Raw genomic sequence first — 23,277 nt, forward strand, 5'->3', positions numbered from 1 at the left:
GGATATGATGGGTAGGAGATTGCTCAATTTGCAACGTCTTCCTCAGACTCTACAAGCACTTCGAGAGGAGTTGGTGGTTGCCTGGAATGAGATACCACAAGAGGACATTGACCACCTGATCAGAAGCATGCCTAGGCGCGTTGGAGAATGCGTAACACATCGGGGTGCATCCACAAATTTTTAAAGGTAAAAGGGCTTTAAAGCAATGCAATCATTTTGAAATTTTAATCATTTACTTATTATGCTTCATTAAGTACTTATACAAAATTTTATTAAAATAAAATCAGTTAAACTGGGTGTTCGGATTTCTATGTCACTTAGTATATATATACCAAATACATGTTGATCTCAAAAACTCCTGTTGCCATCATACATACATCTGACAAAGGAGGGTAAATCGTTAAAGAGGGTCGACGGGTATAAATACCTCGGAGCAATTATAAACGCACAGTTAAATCAAGATGAAAAGATAAAGGTCACAATTGAAATAGCTCGAAAAGGATTTATAAAATACAAGTCTATGTTAACAAATAAGAAATTGAGTATGACTGTCAGATTGAGGTTCGTCGAATGTTATGTATGGTCGGAGGGAACCAAAGCTTGGGAAAAAAGAAGAAATCCTGGCTGAGGAATATCAGTAATTGTACTAACCCAAGGGTTGAACAGATATTTCACGTTGCAAAAGATAGGGAGGCGATTTCGCTGGACTACTCGCCACTACATTTGAAACCATCTGTAACTTATAAATCAATTAAACACAATTTTAAATATTTTGTTTTTAGAATATTTAACTATTTTCCCGATATTCAACTTATTAAACCTGAGAAAAACCATTTTTGTTCAATTTCCTAAGAACGTCGAAATAAAATTTATGAATACGACATTTTGTAATTAAATTCTTCATAAAATAATTTGTCATAACATATCATGTGTCATTCTTTCGTCTCCTAATCGGAAGTTGAATATATCGTTATCACTGTATTTACTTTGTCTGCCGCAGCTCGAAAAAGTTCTAAAAAACTGCATTAAAATCAATTCCTTAAATTTTTCAACCTTGACATTCTCCTTCGTCCATTACTAATTCCTCCTGTTATAAGTTCATGTAGTATTGTTCTGAAGCTATTTTCATGCGGCATTTTAAAGTAGATACTATTTAAATGGGTATAAGCCACAGTTAAAGGGTAAAATAAGTTTATTGACGTTTCAATTTTTACTTCGGAAATCGTTGGAATTTGAAACGGAAATTTGAAATGGAAATTGACACGTCAATAAACTTACTTTAACCTTTTATTGTGGCTTTTCCCATTTAAATAGTAATTATGTTCTTGTAGTATCAATCTGAGCAAGTCATATCCCTGTCTGGTCATTATAGGCTGTCGGATTTTAATACAAAGTTCATTCAAAATTTTATCCCACATGCCTCTTTTTGTACTAAAAATGTCATGAGATAAGCAAAAAAAGGAAATTTAGAGTTGAACCAGGTTCGTTCTTTTGAAAATCGAATTTTTCTCATTTTCTGCAACTATTTTAAGTTTTTCGTTTTCACGACCCAATGTTATGCCTTTTTACAGGTTCCTTATCGTGAAAACTAACAAACTTTAAAATGAATGAGAAAATCGCGGACACTGACCTATTAGCGTTACATGTTTAAGTCATAATTAACATCCTTAGGGCACTAGTACCATATACGCCAATTTTTTTTTAAATATCAATACTCCTCTATCGATTCGTAATATGGCATAAATGAATTACTATTTTAATGGGAATAAGCCACAATTGAAGGTTAAAATAAGTTTATTGACGTTTCATTGAGTATTATTTATTATTTTATGGAGTACCGAAAGTTCATAAAATGAATATACCATTTAGACCTATTTGTAGTACCGTGAATTCTCCTTATAGTGAACTGTCAAATTTTTTTTTTACCTATTATACAACCATTTGCAAATAAAAATGACACATTTATAAAAAATACACATTTTTTAACTAAATTATCGAATATTTGAGTTCGATTAAATATCGAAGTTTTGACATAAATAGTTAATTTACAAATGTTCCATTAGATTAGATTTTAAAAATAATCAAAAAAAATTACAGAATGATGATACATTGGCAACTAGAACAAAACTAAATATATCAGCTATAATGGAGTTATTGATATTATGTACTGATAATACCTATTTTCAACTAAATAATGAATTCCATAAATAAAATTTTTGGTCTAGAAATGGGCTCTAGTTTTTCTCCATTATTAGTCGATATCTTATGGAAGATTTTGAAACAAATATTATTTCTAAACAAAATTTAAAACTCACAGTATGGTGGAGATATGTAGATGAGGTATTCTCAATATGTCCTCATGGATCAGAGTTGTTGGACACATTCCTGAATGATATAAACGATAAAGAAGATCCAATAACATTTACCATGGAAAAGAAATATAATAACACACTACCTTTCCTGGATGTTTTAATCTCTAAGAACGATACTGGATATGAGACTCAGGTGTATAGAAAACCAACACACACCAACAGATATTTAAATTTCAAATCAAATCACAATATTAATATTAAAAAGGGAATCATTAAATCCTTATACGATAAATTAAAAATTGCTTGATCTAACGAAAATTCGTTCTTGGAAGAAAAACATTTGTTAACATCTGTACAAAACAACTTAGAACAAGATCCTACAGCATATACAAGGAATAATGCGAGGAAAATAACAATACCATACACAAAAGGATTATCAGAAAAACTTAAAAAGATAGGAAATAAATTTAACATTTAAAACAACAAACACGTTGAGATCTATTTTATGTAACACTAAAACGCCCTACACACGTAATGATTTATTGTACTGCGTGTTTATACTGCAGGTCGTAGAGAAAATCGTAAGGTTTGCTGTACTGTCATTTTCTGTACTTACGATGCAACACATATCGTACTACAGTAGTTCACATTTATCGTATTTGTGGTGTTGTTATTAAAAGAGTGAGGATTATGTCATCAAGATTTTCAAAAAGAAAAGTTGCGGCCCTTATAACTGCGGTATTAATTGATGAAGATGATAAAAAATCAGTGAAAAAGAGAAAATGGGGTAAACAGTGGTTGTTAATGGATCTTACCTTCTCCAGTTCACGCCTAAAAGATGTTCTTATATTATTTATTTTCTTTTTCATTACATCTTTTGTCCGTGCTGGAAACAGTTCCTGAAATTTCTTAAATAAAATATCATAACTTGAGTTTCTCTTTATTTTATTTGCATATTCTTTTGATTTTAGATTCCATAGACAGCTGTTTTGTCTATATATTTCAATAAACTCTTCCCAGAATATTTTTTGTTAAAGTTCATGATTAAAAGATGTTCTTATATTATTTATTTTCTTTTTCATTACATCTTTTGTCCCTTCTGGAAACAGTTCCTGAAATTTCTTAAATAAAATATCGTAACTTGAGTTTCTCTTTATTTTATTTGCATATTCTTTTGATTTTAGATTCCATAGACAGCTGTTTTGTCTATATATTTCAATAAACTCTTCCCAGAATATTTTTTGTTAAAGTTCATGATTAATGTCCCAATAACTGGGTATCAACAATAATACTGCCGTAGTCAAGACTCTACACATGTTACAACTTGCGTTCAAACACGATCGTTGTTACGATATTTTATGGAAGCTCCGTACTGCGAACGACACGACTACTACGTACTGCGCAGCATTAAATTTGCCTACGCACGTGACGATTTATCGTTACTGCGGCAGTTTTAACCGATGCAGTACTGCATGCAGTTTGATAAATCGTTAGGTGTGTAGGCCGTTTAAACCTAACAATGAATAAGAAAGAACAAAGAATTGTAACAATAAAACACTGAAAACTTTGTTTTCAAACTTCCACAAAATTTATTTTAAATTCTTATCACTACAGCTGTTTCGGCTAATTGCCTTTCTCAAGTGATCTGTTTTTGGTATGGGTTTACACTTTATAGTCTCTAATGAAATAGGTTGAGGAGGGGAGAACTGTTTGTCTCAAGCTGGTCATTCAGAATTATATCTGTGTTTTTTAATTTGTTGATTTCCATAGATTCTAACAAAGATAGCTTAAGGCCTTTATTTTGAATGTGGAGAATTTTAAATTCGCCATTAAAAGAATGATTATGATCTAGAAGGTGAAGTGCGTATGTAGAATCTGTTTTTCTATTATTGAAAGCCCTTTTATGTTCTGCTATTCGTTTATTAAAATTTCTACCTGTTTGACCAATGTAAGTTTTTGGACAGTCGCCACATTTAAGTTTGTACACACCACTGTGTAAGTGTTTTTTATGTTGGCTCTTGTTGTTTTTAATATATTTGCCTAGGTTGTTATTTGTTCTGAAAGCTGGTGTTATTCCTTTCTTTTTTATGTGTTTGGCTATTTTTGTTGATATTTTGCCTGTATATGTAATCGAGCAGAAGGTACTGGGTTTTTTCTCTGGTGGTGGAAATACTAAGTTCAGGGCTTTCTTGTGTAGTTTTTGATTTAATATTTTATTAATTGTTTGTTCGTTGTAACAAAGTTTTCAGTGTTTTATTATTACATAAAATGAATTTCCATCAAGTAACGGTCGAATCCATCAATTATTTACAAAGAATTGTATTTATAAATTAACTTTGTGAATGCTATCAGTTTTATTTAGGTGAAACATCAAGGCCATTAAACGTAAGAATAAGTGAACATCAATCTTATATTGAGAATTTGATAGATCTCAAATAGGGGAGAAAATCGTCGCAACACATGCGATTTTCAAAAGAAAATTTAATTTTCACGCAGATTTCTCCAGGAAACCTCATAGTTTTCATATATTTTACTCTTCTTGGTTTCATCTTACAGTACTCTCAAAGGTATAAGGGATAAAATTGTGGCTGAACTTCTGCCGGTCTATTAGATGTCAGAAATATTGTAACGTTCTTATTTTTATTGTATTTATTATTTCATATTATTTTCCCCATACATTTTAAATGACTGTAATTTGTTCTTGCTTAAGTCACAGTATATTGCTTTATTTAAGTATCTAGCTTTCAAGTTCATATTACAGTATAGAAAATATGTAAAATTATCAGACCTCTTGCTCTCAGTTCTAATTTAAGGTCTCTGTTGCAGAAAACGCATTTCTTGCCTATTCTGCCTATTATTTCTATTGTTTGATCATTCTTTCCTTACGGCTCCCAGGTATTTGTAAATTTAACTCATTCTCAAATGTATGTTTGTGTATATATTATTGTCATTTTTTAATTTATAAAAACTTTTTTTACAGGTGGATGATATACGTCCCAGATCTTTGGATTTTGGAAATTTGATCCAAAAGAGTCCGATTGACATGAAATATTACGGCGATTTTCAAATGATGGAAAAATTTAAAATCAAGAAACCTTTTAAAATGGAATGTGTAGTGTTTCTTTTTAAGGATATCATCATTTTTACGTTTAGTGAAGAGGTAAATGTATATATAATGTAACAATAAAACACTGAAAACTTTGTTTTCAAAACTTTCACAAAATTTAGTATAATATCTTATCACTATAGCTGTTTCGACAGAGTGCCTTTCTTAAGTAATTCATTATTGGTATGTGTTTACACTTCATAGTCTTTAACTAAACAGGTTGAGAAAGGGAGAACTGTTTGTCTCAAGTTTGTCATTCAGAATTGTGTCTGTGTTTTTTAATTTGTTAATTTCCATAGATTCTAATAAATATAGCTCATAGCATTTATTTTGGATGTGAAGAATTTAAAATTCGTCATTAAACTTACATCGGTCAAACTGGTAGAGCCTTTAACAAACGTATGGCAGAACATAAAACGACTTTCAATTATATAAAACAGATTCTACATACGTACTTCACCTTCTAGATCATATTCATTCCTTTAATGATGATTTTTTGGTGCGGTGTTCAGAAATGCAGGTGAAATTTGCACTTGTTAGAGAGTGACAATACCAAATGAATAGCAGATGAACGTATATACTCCAAAATTGTGTAGCACTGGGCAATAACTGAGTAGTTTTAACAGTTAAAAAACGAAAGTCAAATATTTAGTCTGCAGTTAAACATAATATCAAAAACAAAGATCATGATAGTGTAAGACTACATAACAATTATCCACACATATCTACGATTGACCGGTTTAAGGTTGTGAGCTCAAACTTATATCTGGGATCATTGGTCACAAACACAGGGTTACTACAGGCAGAAATAAAACGTAAATGATACTTAGCAAAAGTCGCTGTAGGAAAGATGGCCAAAATATGGAACGTCTCCCTAATTTAAGGTTGACTAACTGCTTAATATTCTTAATACTGACATACGGATATGAATCATGGACCCTACGGCAAGCAAAAATAATAAAGATAGACGGCACTGAAATGTTCTGTTGAAGAAGAATGTTACGAATTGCGTGGACCGAACATGGGAAAATAATTCAATTTTAAATGATCTAAAGGTCTCTCTATTTATGAGTTTTTATGAAAGCAGAACACATGGAAAGACTTATTATACAAAAAAAGGTCGAAGATCACGAAGACAATCCTCGACAAGATGGATCGACAAAATTACTGAAATATGCAAAAGACCTATGCATAAGTTAAAAGAAATGACCAGAGACAGAGGTCTTTGGAGATGAGCAATACAGGATATCACGATGACCACTACACTCCCTCCGTGGGGCCTGGACTAAACAGAGATCTCTTTGAAAAAATACCATGACTTTATGTCTGCTCAATACTTTTTCAATGGATATATAGTCTCTCTAAATAATTCTGAGTATCGTTCTATATAACCACATTTCAAAAGTCTTCCATTATGTAACAATAAAACACTAAAACTTCCACAACATTTATTATCAAATCTTATCACTACAGCTGTTTCGGCAGAGTGCCTTTCTCAATTGATCTATTTTTGGCATGCGTCTACACTTTATAGTCTTTATTGAAATAGGTCGAGGAGGAGAGAACTGTTTGTATCAAGTTGGTTATTCAGAATTATATCTGTGTTTTTAATGTGTTAATTTACATAGATTCTAACAAAGATAACTTAAAGCATAAAGCAGACAATATTCAAAAAGTTTTTATATTGGTAATTATACATTATATATAATTATATATAATTTATAACCAAATATATAATTAAATAATTTATAACCAAAGAATAGATGGAGTGAGAAGGAGAGGCAGACCCCGAGCACGATTTAAGGACCAGGTGGAGGAAGACTTGAGAATGTTGGGAGTACGAAACTGGAAAGCCAAGGCGAAGAATAGGAGAGAATGGAGATTTATCCTTGAGCAGGCCAAGACCCACCATGAGTTGTGGAGCCAATGATGATATTGGTGGAGATACGTAGACGACGTACTGGTATGTTTCACAGGAACTAACAGGCAACTCGACCAATTTTTATCGTATATTGATTTACTTCATAATCATATTGAATTTACAATAGAAACAGAACAAAATCAATCCATATTTTTTTTTTATTTAAAAATTATCAAACTTAAAAACCAACATGACTTCTCCATATTTCATAAACCTACCCATACTGACACGACTATACACAATTCATCATCCCATCCCACACAATATAAACTGGCAGCCAATCATAGTATGTTACATAGATTAACAGAAATTCCGATGTCAAAATACAACTTTGAGACAGAATTAAATATCATTAAGCAAATAGCAGTAAACAATGGATACAACGAACAAAAAATTAATAAAATTTTAAAACAAAAACTACACAAAAAGGCCCTATAATTAGTATTTCCACCACCAGAGAAAAAACCCAGTACCTTCTGCTCGATTACATATACAGACAAAATATCAACAAAAATAGCCAAACACATAAAAAAGAAAGGAATAACACCAGCTTTCAGAACAAACAACAACTCAGGCAAATATATTAAAAACAACAAGAGCCAAAATAAAAAGCACTTACACAGTGGGGTATACAAACTTATATGAGGCGACTTCCCAAAAACTTACATCGAACAAACTGGTAGAAATTTTAATAAACGAATAGCAGAACATAAAAAGGGTTTCAATAATAGAAAAACAGATTCTACATAAGCACTTCACCTTCTAGATCATAATCATTCTTTTAATGACGAATGTCAAATTCTTCACATTCAAAATAAAGGCCTTAAGCTATCTTTGTTAGAATCTATGGAAATTAAAAAAATTTAAAAACACATAATTCTGAATGACCAACTTGATACAAACAGTTCTCCCCTCCTCAACTTATTTCATTTTAGAGACTATAAAGTGTAAACGCATGCCAAAAATAGATCACTTGAGAAAGGCAATTAGCCGAAACAGCTGTAGTGATAAGAGTTTAAAATACATTTTGTGGAAGTTTTGAAAACAAAGTTTTTAGTGTTTTATTGTTACATAAAATGAATTTCCATTAAGTAACGATCGAATCCATCAAGTCTTCCATATTGTTGGGAAATAATGACTAACAGCTTTAGGAATAATTCTCCAGAATACTTTATATTATTTTTCATGCTCTAAACATCCTGTAATAACAAATACCAATATTTTTCAGGTATCTTCTCAATCTACATTTTTTATTAATGATAATAAACAGCCACAATATTGTTACTACGACTGTATTTTTACTAAAGATGTAAGAGTGTGTTGTTTAGATGATCATACGCTTGAACTCACGGATTTTACAAAAATAAATGAAACAAAAAACGCTGCCAAATATACATTTATTTTGGAATCAAAGAAAAAGGGCACCATACAAAAATGGAACTCTGCTATTGAAGACATATTGTGGTATGAGTGGAAAGTTACCAAAGGTAAGTGATTTGTTAGAAAAGTTTACATGAGATTAAAAACCAATATCTTATTTTAAATACGCAACTAATATAGAACCAAATAAAATTTGAAAGTCAAAGTACTTTTAATACTATATTTAGATGGGAATGGGCCACAATTGATTGAAATGGCGATTACATTTTACCTAAAAATTTGACGTTTCGATTTCGTGTCTGGAGATCCTTCTCAAGAAGGATTATTAAATAATTTTGTTGAAAAACGGTATATAACTGCGGTTATACACGCGGTTTTTCAACAAAATATTTAATAATCTTTTTTTGAGAACGATTAATCGAAACATCAAATTTTTAGGTAAAATGTAATTGCCGTTTCAATCAATTGTGGCCTATTCCCATATAAACATAGTATTAAACTTAGACATGCCACAATAATATGGTGAATGGAATAAGATGATTATACACTGGAGACCATATAGTTAAAAACGAAAACGAGGAAGGCCACAAATGCGATGGTCAGATGACTTGAAGAAACACGCAGGCCCGAAGTGGATACAAACTGCCTACAATAGAGAGACGTGGAAGAAGGAAGAGGAGGCCTATGTCCAAAATTTGACAGCAAGGGCTGTATAGATAGATAGATAGATAGAAGCCGCAAGAAAAAAGTTTTAGAACCTTATCGATGTACTTAATTGTTTAACATACTCTCCACTTAATTCATCTTCTTTTTCTTCCTGGGTAGTAGCAGGTCTGCTTGTTCATTGTCAAAGTCGCCTCAATATGGACACTGTAGCGACATCTGCGAATAAAACACCAAAGTAGAAATGCGAAAATTTTTTGGTTGACGAAATCAAAATTTAGATTTTTGTTTTAATCTGTGCCTTCTATAAGTTTCAACACAAAACAGACGATGAAAAAAGATGTAAGAAAGCCATGGGGAATCTAAAAGTTACATTTCACAACATATATCCTTCTCTAAGCAAAAATCCTTGGTGAACTGGTTTCTTGTACTTATAAAAAGTAAAACGAGATAAAAAAAAAGACAGTTAAGGCCATTCTTTTTTAAAAATGCAGTCCTTATACCCGGTAAATTTTGCACAGTGAACTGTACAGTCAATGAACATTTGTTAACAAGTTCCGTTTGGAACCAACGACGATGTGACGGTTTGATGGTTTGAATGCAGAATGGATGTTAACAAAAATAACTTTTAATCAGTTCCTTTAATCCGCCAAAGCCGTTTACACGGATTTCCGATTTTATACCAGGGCGGCTGAAAAATCCGCCTCGGCGTCAAACCGGTTACTTAACAAGAGATCTGGGTAGCTAGAAAAAAGTATTATAGTTACATACTTTACCCAAGGAGTAAAAATGATTACCCAAGGAGTAAAAGTGAATGTGTAAGCAATCACAAAGAATCAGAACCTATTACATAAGGTTTCTCCGGCTCTGAATCTTTATTTTTAAATTTAAATGTTTCTACCAACCAATTCTAACAGCTTTTGTTGAAAATAAAATTAAAAAGAATTAAAATTTTTTTCAGAAAACGCACAAAAACTAATTAGAAGTAAAACATCTGTATCAAGTTCGAATAAGGTAAGTTAAGTTTTCAATTATTTTTTTATTATTATTATCCTTGCTTAATTTTAGTGAATATTATAAAGTGGCATTACCAATGGCACTAACTTATATCCAAAAAAACATAGCTTATGTACATAAACTGATGAATAATTCGTCATTCGAATACCATAGGTATAAGCACTTTTGGAAGTTAAAAAGTGAAGATGAGCACATAAAGCTACCGCGATGTCGGGACATTTTAAACATCCAATCTGAAAAAGACACGCATTAATGTAAGCTGCAAATCTAGAATTTTTAAAACATGCGCAGGACCAATAATAATACGAGCCAAACAAAAGAATAGAAAGTAGGATATAATTGGGTACACTCTAAATTACACACAAAGGAACACATATCGCACTTTCGCTAAAAAAGAGTCATTATTGAGATGAACATGCTACAAGTATTGAAAACTGTCGGACCTGCTTTTAGAGATAAATGCCGGTTGAAATGTTCTAATAAAATAGATAAAAATACTAGGAAAAATATTTTTAAAAACTATTGGGCCCTAGAAAATATAAATAGACAGAGAGATTTCATTCACAAATGCATGAAAGCAGTCAAACCAGCGTACGCGTGCAGTAGTGCAGAGTAGCCTAGACAACATAATAATACATACTATTTTCATATAAATAAAAATGAGCAAGTTCGCATATGCAAATATTTTTTTATGGCTACGCTAGATATCAACAATCGAATTACAAGCATGGTCATTGAGAAAGTTGAAAAAGGGTTCCTGGAAGTAGACTTAAGAGGAAGACACGAAAACCATAAAAAAGTGAATCCATCTATTAGACAGAAATTGTGAGCACATTCGATCGATTCCTCGTATTGAGAGCCATTATATTTTCAAGAAAACCAATAGGGAATACATCGAAGGTGGAAAATATTTAATTGATTTAATGACTATAAACAAAATTGCCAGGAAAACAATCTACCGCACGCAAATTTAGTGATAAATTTTTTTTAACACAGAGTTTAATATTAGTTTTTTATGCTCAGATAAGATCGCTGTGAGTTGTGTGATGCGTATGAAAATACCATAGGAAAAGCTATGGGAATATTGGAATACAAGTATGTATTACATTTGGAAGAAAAAGATTTATCGGTAAAAGAAAAGGACCAAGAAAAGGCGAAGGCTAATCCCAATTACATTGTATCAGTCTAGGACTTTCAATCAGTTCTTTCTACCCCGCATGGAACTGTATCTGTTTTTTATTATAAATCCATAATTTTATAAATAATATATTTATTATAAATATATAAATTTTAATATAAATAAAAAAAACTGGTTACTTCTAATAATAAAGCTAGACTTCGTTTTCTTTTCAGATAATTGTTGTGGCCAACAAAAAACTAGATTTTTACTTGCTATATATATTTATGCTCTGGGTAAATACCCTAAAATACGTTCTTCTTCTTCAAGTGCCATCTTCGTTCCGAAGGTTGGCGATCATCAGGGCTATACGTATTTTCGAAACTGCTGACCGAAACAATTCGTTGCTGCTACAGCTATACCATTCCCGTAGATTCTTTAGCCAGGAGTTTCGTCTTCTTCCTATGGACCTTTTTCCTGCTATTTTCCCTTGCATAATTATTCGAAGCAGTTCATATCTTTCGCCTCTTGTAATGTGTCCCAAGTATTGCAGTTTTCGTTTTTTGATCGTAAATATGACTTCCTTTTCTTTATTCATTCTTCTCAAGACCTCGACATTTGTGACTCTCTCGGTCCATGATATTCTCAGGATTCTGCGATACATCCACAGTTCAAATGCCTCTAATTTTTTGGTATCAATCTTTTTCAACGTCCATGACTCCATTCCGTAGAACAGCACAGAAAGTACGTAACATCTCATCAGGCGAAGTTTCATTTCAAGGCTCAAATCTCTTCCGCAGAACACTCTCTTCATTTTAGTGAATATGGATCTGGCTTTTTCTATTCTTATTTTGATTTCTGCTGAGCTATCGTTGTCTTCATTTATAAAAGTGCCTAAATATTTGTATTTGCTAACTCGATCGATAATTTCATTGTGTAAATATAAATTTTGGACATTTTGTGTTGATTTCGATATTACCATAAATTTAGTTTTCCTTATGTTCAAAGATAGTCCATATTCTTCGCTGTAGTCTGCTATCTTATTCACCAATGTCTGTAGCTCTTCAAGTGTTTCTGCGATCAGAACGGTGTCGTCGGCAAATCTCAGATTGTTTAATCTAACACCATTTATTTTAATACCTACGGATTGCTCAGAGAGTGTTCTATTCATTACGTCTTCGGAATAGAGATTAAACAGGGTTGGTGACAGTATACACCCTTGTCTCACACCTCGCTTTATTTCGATTTCTTCAGTGGTATTATTCTCTACTCTCACTACTGCTTTCTGATTGTAGTACATATTTGCTATTAGTCGGATGTCTCGTTTATCTAAATTCTTTTCTGTCAGGAGTCTGATTAGGTGATCATGCCGCACTTTATCAAAGGCCTTGTTGTAATCTATGAAACACATGAATACATCTTGATTTATGTCAAGACATCTTTGAGACATAACGTTCAGTACAAACAACGCCTCTCTTGTTCCAAGTCCATTTCGGAATCCAAACTGGGTATTATTGATGTCCATTTCCAGTTTTCTGTGTACTCTAGAGTGTATAATTTTCAGAAATATTTTCAGTACATGGCTCATCAGACTGATTGTACGGTAATCACTGCATTGGTTTGGCATTTATCTTTTTTGGTATAGTAACAAAGGTGGATAAAAATACGTTCAATAACCCATAAATATTTGATAAAAGTAGTCATAGTCAGAATGAAGGCTGTTCATTCAACTATTGAGTAGGCTATAAATAAAAGTTTAAAATCTGGTCCTATCTATGTGACAAGTCAGTATGCACAAATCATTCGTTTGGCAAAAAAAAAAAAGAAAGAACCCTACCATGTAAATTAATTCGGTTATTTGATTTCAATTCGCTTAAAAAATCATGTGACGATATAGGCATGACAGGCTTTAAATCTTTAAATAATACTAAAGTAAAGGTTTTTAAGTTAAATCAAGAAAATACTACCACCCTCTATTATAAAACCTACTATAAAGATGAAGGGTTCAAGCAAGTAGATCTCTGCCGAAGAAAAAACAATATTATTAGAAAGTACTTCCAACAGGCCTACAAAAGTGTACTTAGCATTTTAGCATTAAAGATAATAAGAAAAAAGATCTCTTGGATTAAGTAAAGAATATCACATTCCCAGTTGTTATTCAGCATTCTATATGGTGCCCCATTCTTTAATCGCTGCTATTCTAAGGTCTTGTAGTGTCCTTGGGGGTGGCTGCCGGGACTGAATTTTTCTTTTGAGCATATCCCATCCGTGCTCAATGGGATTGAGGTCAGGTGAGCAAGGTGGCCATTGTAATATGACGATATCTTCTGTCTCTAAAAAATCTGTCACATGTCTCGTACGATGGGGAGGCACATTGTCGTCCATAAAAATAAATTCTGGACCAACAGCTCCTCGCCGCAAGCGTACAACAAGCCTAAGAATGGTATCAATATAAATTTATCCATTCATGTTACCAACAATAGGAATTAAAGGAGTTTTATTATTTAGCATGATGCCGCCCCAAAACATTATGGAGCCACCTTGATATGGGACTCTTTGGACAGCTTGGTTGAGTCTATCCTGTCGATTTGGGTTCCTCCAAATCCTAATTTGGTGATTATCTGACAAAAGGCTAATTTTGGTTTCATCAGAAAATAACAAGTTTCCCCATCTGTTGTCATGCCACTGTAAATGTTTATTGGCCCATTCCAGTCGAGTCCTTTTCTGCTCTAACGTAAGCCTTGGTACAAACAATGGTCATCTTGTAAATAAATTAGCCGAATGTAACCTGTTTCTAATAGTCTGATCGCAAATTACAATATTATGAGCTTGCTGGAGCTCTCTTCTGATAGCTGGGGCAGTCATAGAGGGATTTCTTCGGACAGTTAACGTTAAAAAGCGTTCTTGGACATTGGTAGTAATTCTGGGTCTTCCGCTTTTTGGACGATCGATAGCAGAATTCGTCTCTCGATATTTTTTCACAATCCGAGACTTCTTCTTCTTTAAGTTCCATCTTCTATCGAAGGTTGGAAATCATCATGGCTATGCGGACTCTGTTGACTGCCGCTCTAAAAAGTTCTGCACTACTGCATTCAAACCATTCCCTTAAGTTCTTAAGCCAGGATATTCTTCGTCTTCCCACATTTCGCTTTCCTCGGATTTTGCCTTGCATAATAAGTTGTAATAATGCGTATTTTTGCCCTCTCACCACATGTCCTAAGTACTCAAGTTTTCGTCTTTTGATAGTTAATATTATTTGCGCCTTATTTCCTATCCTTCTAGTTACTTCCACGTTTGACATTCTTTGAATCCATGATATTAGTAGGATTCTTCTGTAACACCAAAATTCAAAGGCGGCCAACTTATTCAGATGGACTTGTTTTAGTGTCCACGCTTCCAAGCCATAAAGAAGAGTAGAGAACACGTAACATCGAAGCATTCTCAGGCGTAGGTCTAACCCTATATCCCGACAACAAAGAAACTTTTTAAGTTTAATGAATGATGCACGTGCTATTTCAATGCGTGTCCTAATTTCTTTGGTTTGGTCTACATCTGATGTTATCCATGTTCCTAAGTATTTATAGTTATTAACACTCTCAATTGCAGTATCTTCAATAGTCAGTTGGATATTTGCATGTGCAGATTTAGTCATGATCATGCATTTAGTTTTCTTTAAATTTATTTTCAGTCCGTATTCATGACAGCGTTTATTAAGGCGTTGCATTACGTTCTGTAAATCATTGTTGTTATCCGTCATTATTACTGTATCGTCTGCAAAACGTAAGTTATTCAAAACTTCTCCATTGATAGATATACCTTCTATTGAGTCTGATACCTTCCGCTTTTTGGACGATCCATAACAGAATTCGTCTCTCGATATTTTTTCACAATCCGAGACACATCAGTCTATAATAATTAACTCCAACCCGGACAGCAACGTCGACTTGTGTATGGCCTTCCTTAATCAAAGTAACGACTCTAGCTCTGTTAAACTCAGATATCACTTATATATTCATATCTATATTGTTCACTACAAAGTGAATAAAACGCAAACCAATTTTTACAAATATCAGTTTTTGAAAACTGATGAACGACAATATGAATTCTGAGAATTTTTGCGACGATTAAGAAACAAAAAACAAGCAATAAAATACATTATTTTAGTAGACAAAAAAAATCAGTGCAAAAAATTTCAAATGAGAAACGTTCAGTGGCGTTACAGATATTATGCAAAACATTTTTGAGTGTAATTTTGAGTTGGTAATCAACTTTACAGAAACTTATGCAAAGAAACCAGTACTATATAGCCACCGACTTCTAAACGATGAAGCTGATTGAAAATGTTTCGATCATAGACAACGATCTCTAATATTAAGTTATTGTTTATGTTATATATATTTTTTGTTTGTTTTGTGTATAGTTATTGTATAAATTTTTATTATGAATATACGCTTATTTTTTTTACAGAAATTAAAAGCTTCTGATGTAAAACAACAAATAAAAACTTATACTAATGAACAAATACAATCAATAAAATATAGTGGCCTCAAAAAACATGATTATGGGTTGTTTAAAATGAAGTCAACGTTTTACATTATGGAACCCATCGAAGCACAGGGCCTAGTTTTTCTCTTTGATAACGTGATTGTATTTACAGTTCGTGATGAAGTAAGTAAAATTCTTATTTTTAATAAAACAAATTGTATTAAAGCTCTACTGCATGAATTATTGCAAACGTGAAATAAAAAATATTTTTATGTATTGTGATTTTTATTAAAGCATATAAAAGTCATTAGTACATTTAAAATAACTGTTTAGTCCTATACATAGAAGTTTTTTTGTAAACCCATATATGGTTTCATATGCAATAACTACTAACTGAAAGATTTTTTGAAAATCCATAATAATATGTGGTTTCGCATGCACTATACGTATATATTTTAATAAAATTTTAATATACAAAAATATATCAGTTAGGAAATTGTGATAATCAACTCCTTTTTCATTAAAATATGAAAATACTTTACACTTTATACATTTGGTGTAAGTTTTTTTTGTACATATTTGACACTGTAGGCGATATTTTTACCATTCTGGCATGTGTCCAATGTTGGCCGTACGCACATGATTTAACGGTATCTCCTGATGTCTTGCAGAAGTTTTTGTTGTACTTTTTGTTGGTGTTTGAGTTGTTCCATTGGTTAACACAGGTGGAGTTCCTTGACGACTTGACGTTGGAGTTCCTTGATGACTAGACGTTGGAGTCCCATTTTGTCCTACCGGACGACCTCTCTTTCTTGGTAGTTACTTCCCAGATTTACATACATTTTCAGAAACGGCTTTTATGAAGTCAAATAATGGCACATAGCAATTTTTTCATTTTTTCTACGCCAGAGTATCTATGCGTTCAAAACACATAGATCTAACAGGAAAAAAAAATTCGTTTATACCATTTTCTTGATCTTAGATAGATTCCGTAAAACCCCAGCATCGAGTCTAATAAGTCCACTCCTCCCATCAGCTGATTATAAACTTCAACAGCTTGAGGGCATGGAATCTCTTTGTACGTTTTTTTCTTTTAGAAGTACCTAGGTTTTGTAGTTCTAGGTTCACTACCAACTACCAAGTTATTAGACTTATGTTTACGCCTTCAACACGGGCAGCTTTTTTACAATGAAACCATGTTTTTTTTTCTTTAGTTCTTTTTCGGATGGAATTCCTGAATTTGGAACACAGTTTAATCGAACCGTACCTAAAGGCAACAATCCATTTTTTGTATGATAAATCTGTAATTTTGGACTATTAAACCAGTTATCGAAAAATATTTTATGATTAACGTTCTTCGGCACTGTCTCTGTCAGTCTAGTGACAATATTTTCAATAACTCCTAAATCAGGCGGTCCATTTGGAAAATTATTGCTTTATTCACCAGCAAAAATATCAAAGTCATAACCAGAACCTGATATACCACTAAGTACTTAATTTTTGTACTTGTCACCACTTGTGAGGTTTTTCTGGATTATATTGTTTGATGTGGTGCCGGCATTTCGTAGGGATAATTTGTTCGTCATCAGCTAGATGTTCCTCCTTGGTAAGCAGTAAAAGGCGTTGTTTATTCTTGTCTAATAGAGGTCGAATTTTGAACAGTTTATCATGGCCTGGATTACCAACAGGAACGGAGTTACTATTATCACTAAAATGAAGGTGTTTCCTTATAATTTCCCATCTATTGCAGGTCATAGATTCAAATCCTTGTGGTTGACCTACAGTTGCATTCCAGTAAAGTCCCGATGATGGTAATTTCACCAATGATATAAATATTGCAGTTCCTATGAATTGCTCCATTTCGTTTTCTTGAAAATTGATATAAGGTTGAATGCTCGAATAAATGAACGTTGATAAAATAAAGGCAGATATCGAGCACAGTTTTATTAATTTAATCTTGCCCAAGTACTTTCACTCACTAGAGCATCTTCAGGGGCATCTGAAATAAGCCAAAAAACGTTTTTTTAAATGAAGAAATTAATAAACCTCGATAAAAACTCGAAGGTAATGGATGATATTTTTTTTTGATTAACGTTTTAGACTTACATCGTCAATTTTGGGCTATTCAACAATCTCAGAATGTCATAAATATAAAATTAAACATAAAGTTTTACATAACATGACACTAAACAAGGAGAAACAGTTTAAAATTATTTAAAAAGGCGAAGGAGAGTCGGTCGGCAACAGGAGAGAGAATGGCTCCTGGTATTAACGGAAATGTTAAGGTCACATGTGACATATGACCGCTTGGATGGTCAATCACAATCATGTAGATGTGATCTGAACATTTCAAAATTCTATGTAACTAAGCATTGACCAAAGGTCCAACTGACACTACTATAGGAAATCAACTGATGAAATATGACATACAGAATATTATAACTAGATTGCATAATCCAGATCTCACACTTAAACCTGTCTATAATAATTAGGGTGTTAGTTTGAGAGCAATTGAAATGGACAGGTTTAAAAGGAGCAGGTCTGTTTATGTTATCATGCAGAGCTTTTATGTTTGATTGTTCAACAATCATGGATATTAATTCTTTTGGAAACAAAAACAAGAAAAAAATCTGCAGGAGTTTCTAACTCAAGGATACATTCTGGTAACTCTACAACATATTTAAATGCTTAATCACTTTTATTAAAATGCTTCAAATGGCCTAATTCCCATAAAAAAAACTCGTGTGGCAGTCCAGTGGGACTGCCGGTAGAAGTTACACTTCTATACACGCATTCGCCGTTACAAATTTATTTGGGAGTCAATCTGCACAATCATTACATATGTAATGCTATAAGTAAGACATAGCAGAAAGAGAAACAGAATTAATAACAACTTACTAACAATTAATAAACAGCATTTGACCTGTAATAGGAGTATAGTAAATGAAGGATTGAATCAATATTTTGATGAAAGTGTATATTTTTATGTTCATATATGTATGAAAGGAGTTGAATGTAAAATTTTTTTTACACATACTCCGCAGTAAAATTCATTGTTTATTTTGTTATTAATATAAAAATACAATACAATACACTGCAACATAATTCAATATAATAATACAATACAAATTAAAATGCAATATTCATAGGTATTTAAAAATGATAATATTACACATAACTTTTCTACTTACGCATGTGTTTAATTTATCATGTAATAATATTAATAAAAAGTCCTCCCCGACTGGGAATCGAACCCCGGTCTCCCGCGTGACAGGCGGGGATACCGACTACTATACTACAGAGGACATGACACAAATGTATTTCAAAATTGACAGTTCTGGGTCATACAGTGATTTATTGAGATTATTATTTTGAAATACAAAAGACTAATATAATTATGAACATTTAATAAATAATACAAAACATATCACATAAATAATAATATTAATAAATATTTTATTATATATAATATTATATGTATATATATATATATATATATATATATATATATATATATATATATATATATATATATATATATATATATATATATGATATATAATATTAAATATATATACAAAAGGAACATTTTTATATTCGAGAGAGGAAGAGAGAGAAAATATATCTTTTGTCTCTCTCTTACTCATTATCTTACATATGTAATGATTTCACAGATTCACTCCCATACAAATTTCCAACGTGGAGCGCGTGTATAGAAGTATATCTTCAAAAATTTTCAGGTTTCTTTTTTTTATTGACAATTTTATTTATACAATTTATACAATTTTTTATTTATACAAAATAGGTATATTTTCATCCAAATTCCTTTGTTCATTGCTATCACTATCATCAGACTGGGACTGAGTGACTGAATCTGAACCTAATTCGTCTTTACTTAATTCTCCATTAAAAGGAATATACTAATTATCCGAATCTGAGCCTAAATCGTCTTCACTTAGTCCTCCATCACCAGGAATACAGTTCGTATTTAGATGACCCATAAAACTTCCCAGGGTCCGTTTTGAAAACAAAAACCAAATCATAATTTTTCTAAAAACGGTATAACTAAAACAAGATTGAATGCATTCGAAACCATTAATGGATTTTACGGATTTAATTATAATAATGTGAAATTTGATGTAGAAAAATATGTATACAATAAAAAATAATAATTACTTTCTCAAAAAAAAAAATTTCCAACAAAAAAATTAACTATTTCGATAAAAAATATTGCTTCATATTGGAGTCATACATAAGGTACCGTTTATACACTACACGTGCACAAACGACTGAGGTTATAACGATCTTTCTCTTGACTGGTAGGCAACCAAATATACAGATGCGTTGTAAGTATAATGAGTACTAGCTATGATGTAGTACTGTAGAATTTTCGATGGGTGGTGGATATTAGGCATACTACAACACTTTGAAATTTTAAAACCATAGAAGGTTTCGTATGCTGTAGAGGGTTAATAGCTCCGTTTTACTAATCACTCTCTAATTAAAACATATAGTACATCAAATGCAGTGGGCTGATAGTTGACTAGAATATTATCACACATAACATGTTATTAAAAAAGTAATTAAAGTATTAGTTCAAGGAAATAAGTAACAATATTTTTGACTTTAGCTAAATTTACCTTTTAAAACATTTAAGAAACAATAACACTGCAATATTTAAAAGTTTGAAAATCAATTTGTTGTTTTGAAAACTGACAAATATGGCAAAATCGTTTGTGTAATTTATAATTCTTGTAAAAATTACTCTTTAATTAACAATAATTTTTAAGCAGACTATAATATACTTTCTATTAATAATTTGAATTTTTAATCGTAGGAAAGTCCTGGGAGTTTCCACAGTATTGGATACATAAAACTCGATTATCTACATGTTGAAGACTACGAAACGTATCTACTGGTATTATCTGATACACAAAAAGCGAAGAAAAAAAGTGATACAGTGCCAACATCTTATATTCTAAAGGCAGAAACACTAATAACTTGGCAAACATGGAAGTTGCATTTAAGAAAAATATTAAATTAAACAGATTAAATCATTGATATAAGAACTAATTCTAGAATGGTTATAACTAAGACTGTGATTTATCCCAATAAAAATAAGTTGAATTTTAGTCACTATAGTTAAAAGTTGTCCTAAAAGGATTTTGTAATATTGAAAACTATTTTATGATTAAACCTAAGTTAAAATTAAATGTAAATGGCACGAGCAAATAAACCGTTTACTAAGTAAAATATATACATAAACTTATAACACAAATTTAGATATTTATTAACCTTTCTCAGGACAAATCTTTAAATATATCTATGACTCTTATGTAAGTGGGGAATTGCCTGAATGGCTTACTGACCAACGCACATAGGGGTATTTGAACGATTTAGGCGGCCAAAAGTCTATTTTTCAAAACAATAAGTAGGTACGTCTACGAAAATATTTGCCTGAAGTACAATAACCTTCCAAGAATAGTACCCAAGCCCTCCCGACCTCTGATCTCCACTAATGTCTAGAGCCTGACCCACTACTCTGAGCCGCGTAATGTAGGTTGCCTATTATGAATTTGAATCGGGGAAATTACTGAGAAAATAGATGTTAATAATTATTTTTCTTCCAAAACGAATTGTCATTAGAACAGGCAATTTTAGTTCTATCATATAATGATGTAATGACCCCCTTTTTAACATTTATGTTGATTTGATTTATAATTTAGATAAGTATATGTGATGTGTTGGTTTTTTGTATCTTACATGAGTCTCATATCCACTATTTTCCTTTGAGATTAAAACATCCAGAAAAGGCAACGATTTATTTTATTTCTTTTCCATTGTAAGTTTTATTGACTCCTCCTTTTTACCTTTTATTTATATTAATCAGAAGTGTGTCAAACAGATCATCTACATATTTCCAACATATTGTGGGCTTTAAATTTTGATTAGGAATATTTGTTTTGAAGTCTTCCATCAATATATTATATTAGTTAATAATGGATTATTATTAAACAAATTTTTTAGATAAAAATAAGTGTTGTCAGCAGATAATGTCAACAGTTCCGTTATAGCTGATACATTTAAATTGGTTCTAGTTTAATCTATCATTTTGTAATTTGGTCCTAATTGTTTTCAAAGTTTTATCTAATGGTACATTTATATATATAGTGTGATGTGAGGGAAGAATATAAAGGATTAGGCATGGTTTAAATTACTTATATTTTTAACTAACGGTCGAAATAAATATGTACAATTGACATTGACATGTGTTATGACTTCCTCTTCTTTTCTCTATTATAATATACTACAATACCTCCCCACTATAAGTTTAAACGCACAGGTGGTTTTACATTTCTTTTTGGCCTACTTGGAACTGCTGTCACACTTTCTTTGGTCTCTGGTTTCTCATTAACCTCACTAACCACTGCTTCACTTGCTACTTCATTACCAGACTCTTCAAAATTTCTTGCTTCAATATCACTTTGTTTTAACACTTCCCCTTCTCTTAGAGCTGAGAGGGGTCCAACACTGTTACTAATTGTATTATTATTATTAGTTATATCAGTTACAATGGTTTCATTAAGACTATCGTAGTTAGAATCAGATCCTTTATCTCGCAAAATCTGGTCCAAATGTCTTTTCCAAATTAAACCTTCCTGTGTTAACTTACACAAATATATCCTGTCACCTAAAAGTTCATCTATTATTGCTTTTGCCCATGTTTTACGATTAGGATAACGATAATCTCTACAAAGGACTTTATCCCCCACTTGAAAAGTTTCAATTCGTCCATTACTATTTAATTTATTATCAATTAATTTAGAACTCTGATTCTCACTACATGTCCATAACAAATCTAATCGGGTTTTAACTTTATGTTTAAATACAAGACTGGAGGGTGATACACCTGTAGTACAGTGTACTGAATTTCTATAATGAAACAATAACTTACTGATTATAGTTTGTAAAGAATTATTACAGTTGTAATCATCCTTCAATCCTTTCAAAGCAGCGGTTTTAAATGTCTTAACAAAATTCTCTGCAAAACCATTTGTTGCTGGATGATATGGTGGTGATGTAGAGTGTTTAATACCATTATTATGTAAAAATTTTGAAAATTCACCTGATGAAAATTGAGGGCCATTATCTGTAACAACTACTTTAGGTAAACCAAACCGAGCAAAACAATCTCTAAATTTTTCAATAGTCTCCCCAGCGGTCAAATTATTCATAATAAATGCTTCTGGCCATTTGGTAAAAGTATCAATGATTA

At 31.9% G+C, this 23,277-nt stretch overlaps 1 protein-coding gene across 13 annotated transcripts in view; it reads left to right on the forward strand.

Annotated features, from left to right (window-relative positions):
• LOC140434402 (uncharacterized) overlaps nt 1-21,051 on the forward strand; it is a 91,949-nt gene extending 70,898 nt beyond the window's left edge. For all 13 annotated transcript variants that reach the window (XM_072522633.1, XM_072522623.1, XM_072522625.1 and 10 more), the window contains 5 exons: nt 5,293-5,472; nt 8,568-8,826; nt 10,344-10,396; nt 15,984-16,184; nt 20,839-21,051. In XM_072522633.1, the coding sequence (XP_072378734.1) occupies nt 5,293-5,472; nt 8,568-8,826; nt 10,344-10,396; nt 15,984-16,184; nt 20,839-21,045 (900 nt within the window). In that variant the 3' untranslated portion in view covers nt 21,046-21,051. The remainder of the gene's footprint in view (nt 1-5,292; nt 5,473-8,567; nt 8,827-10,343; nt 10,397-15,983; nt 16,185-20,838) is intronic.
• The last annotated feature ends 2,226 nt before the right edge of the window (nt 21,052-23,277 follow it).

This window comes from Diabrotica undecimpunctata, chromosome 2 (genome assembly GCF_040954645.1).
Source record: "Diabrotica undecimpunctata isolate CICGRU chromosome 2, icDiaUnde3, whole genome shotgun sequence".
Taxonomy (NCBI): Eukaryota; Metazoa; Arthropoda; class Insecta; order Coleoptera; family Chrysomelidae; genus Diabrotica; species Diabrotica undecimpunctata.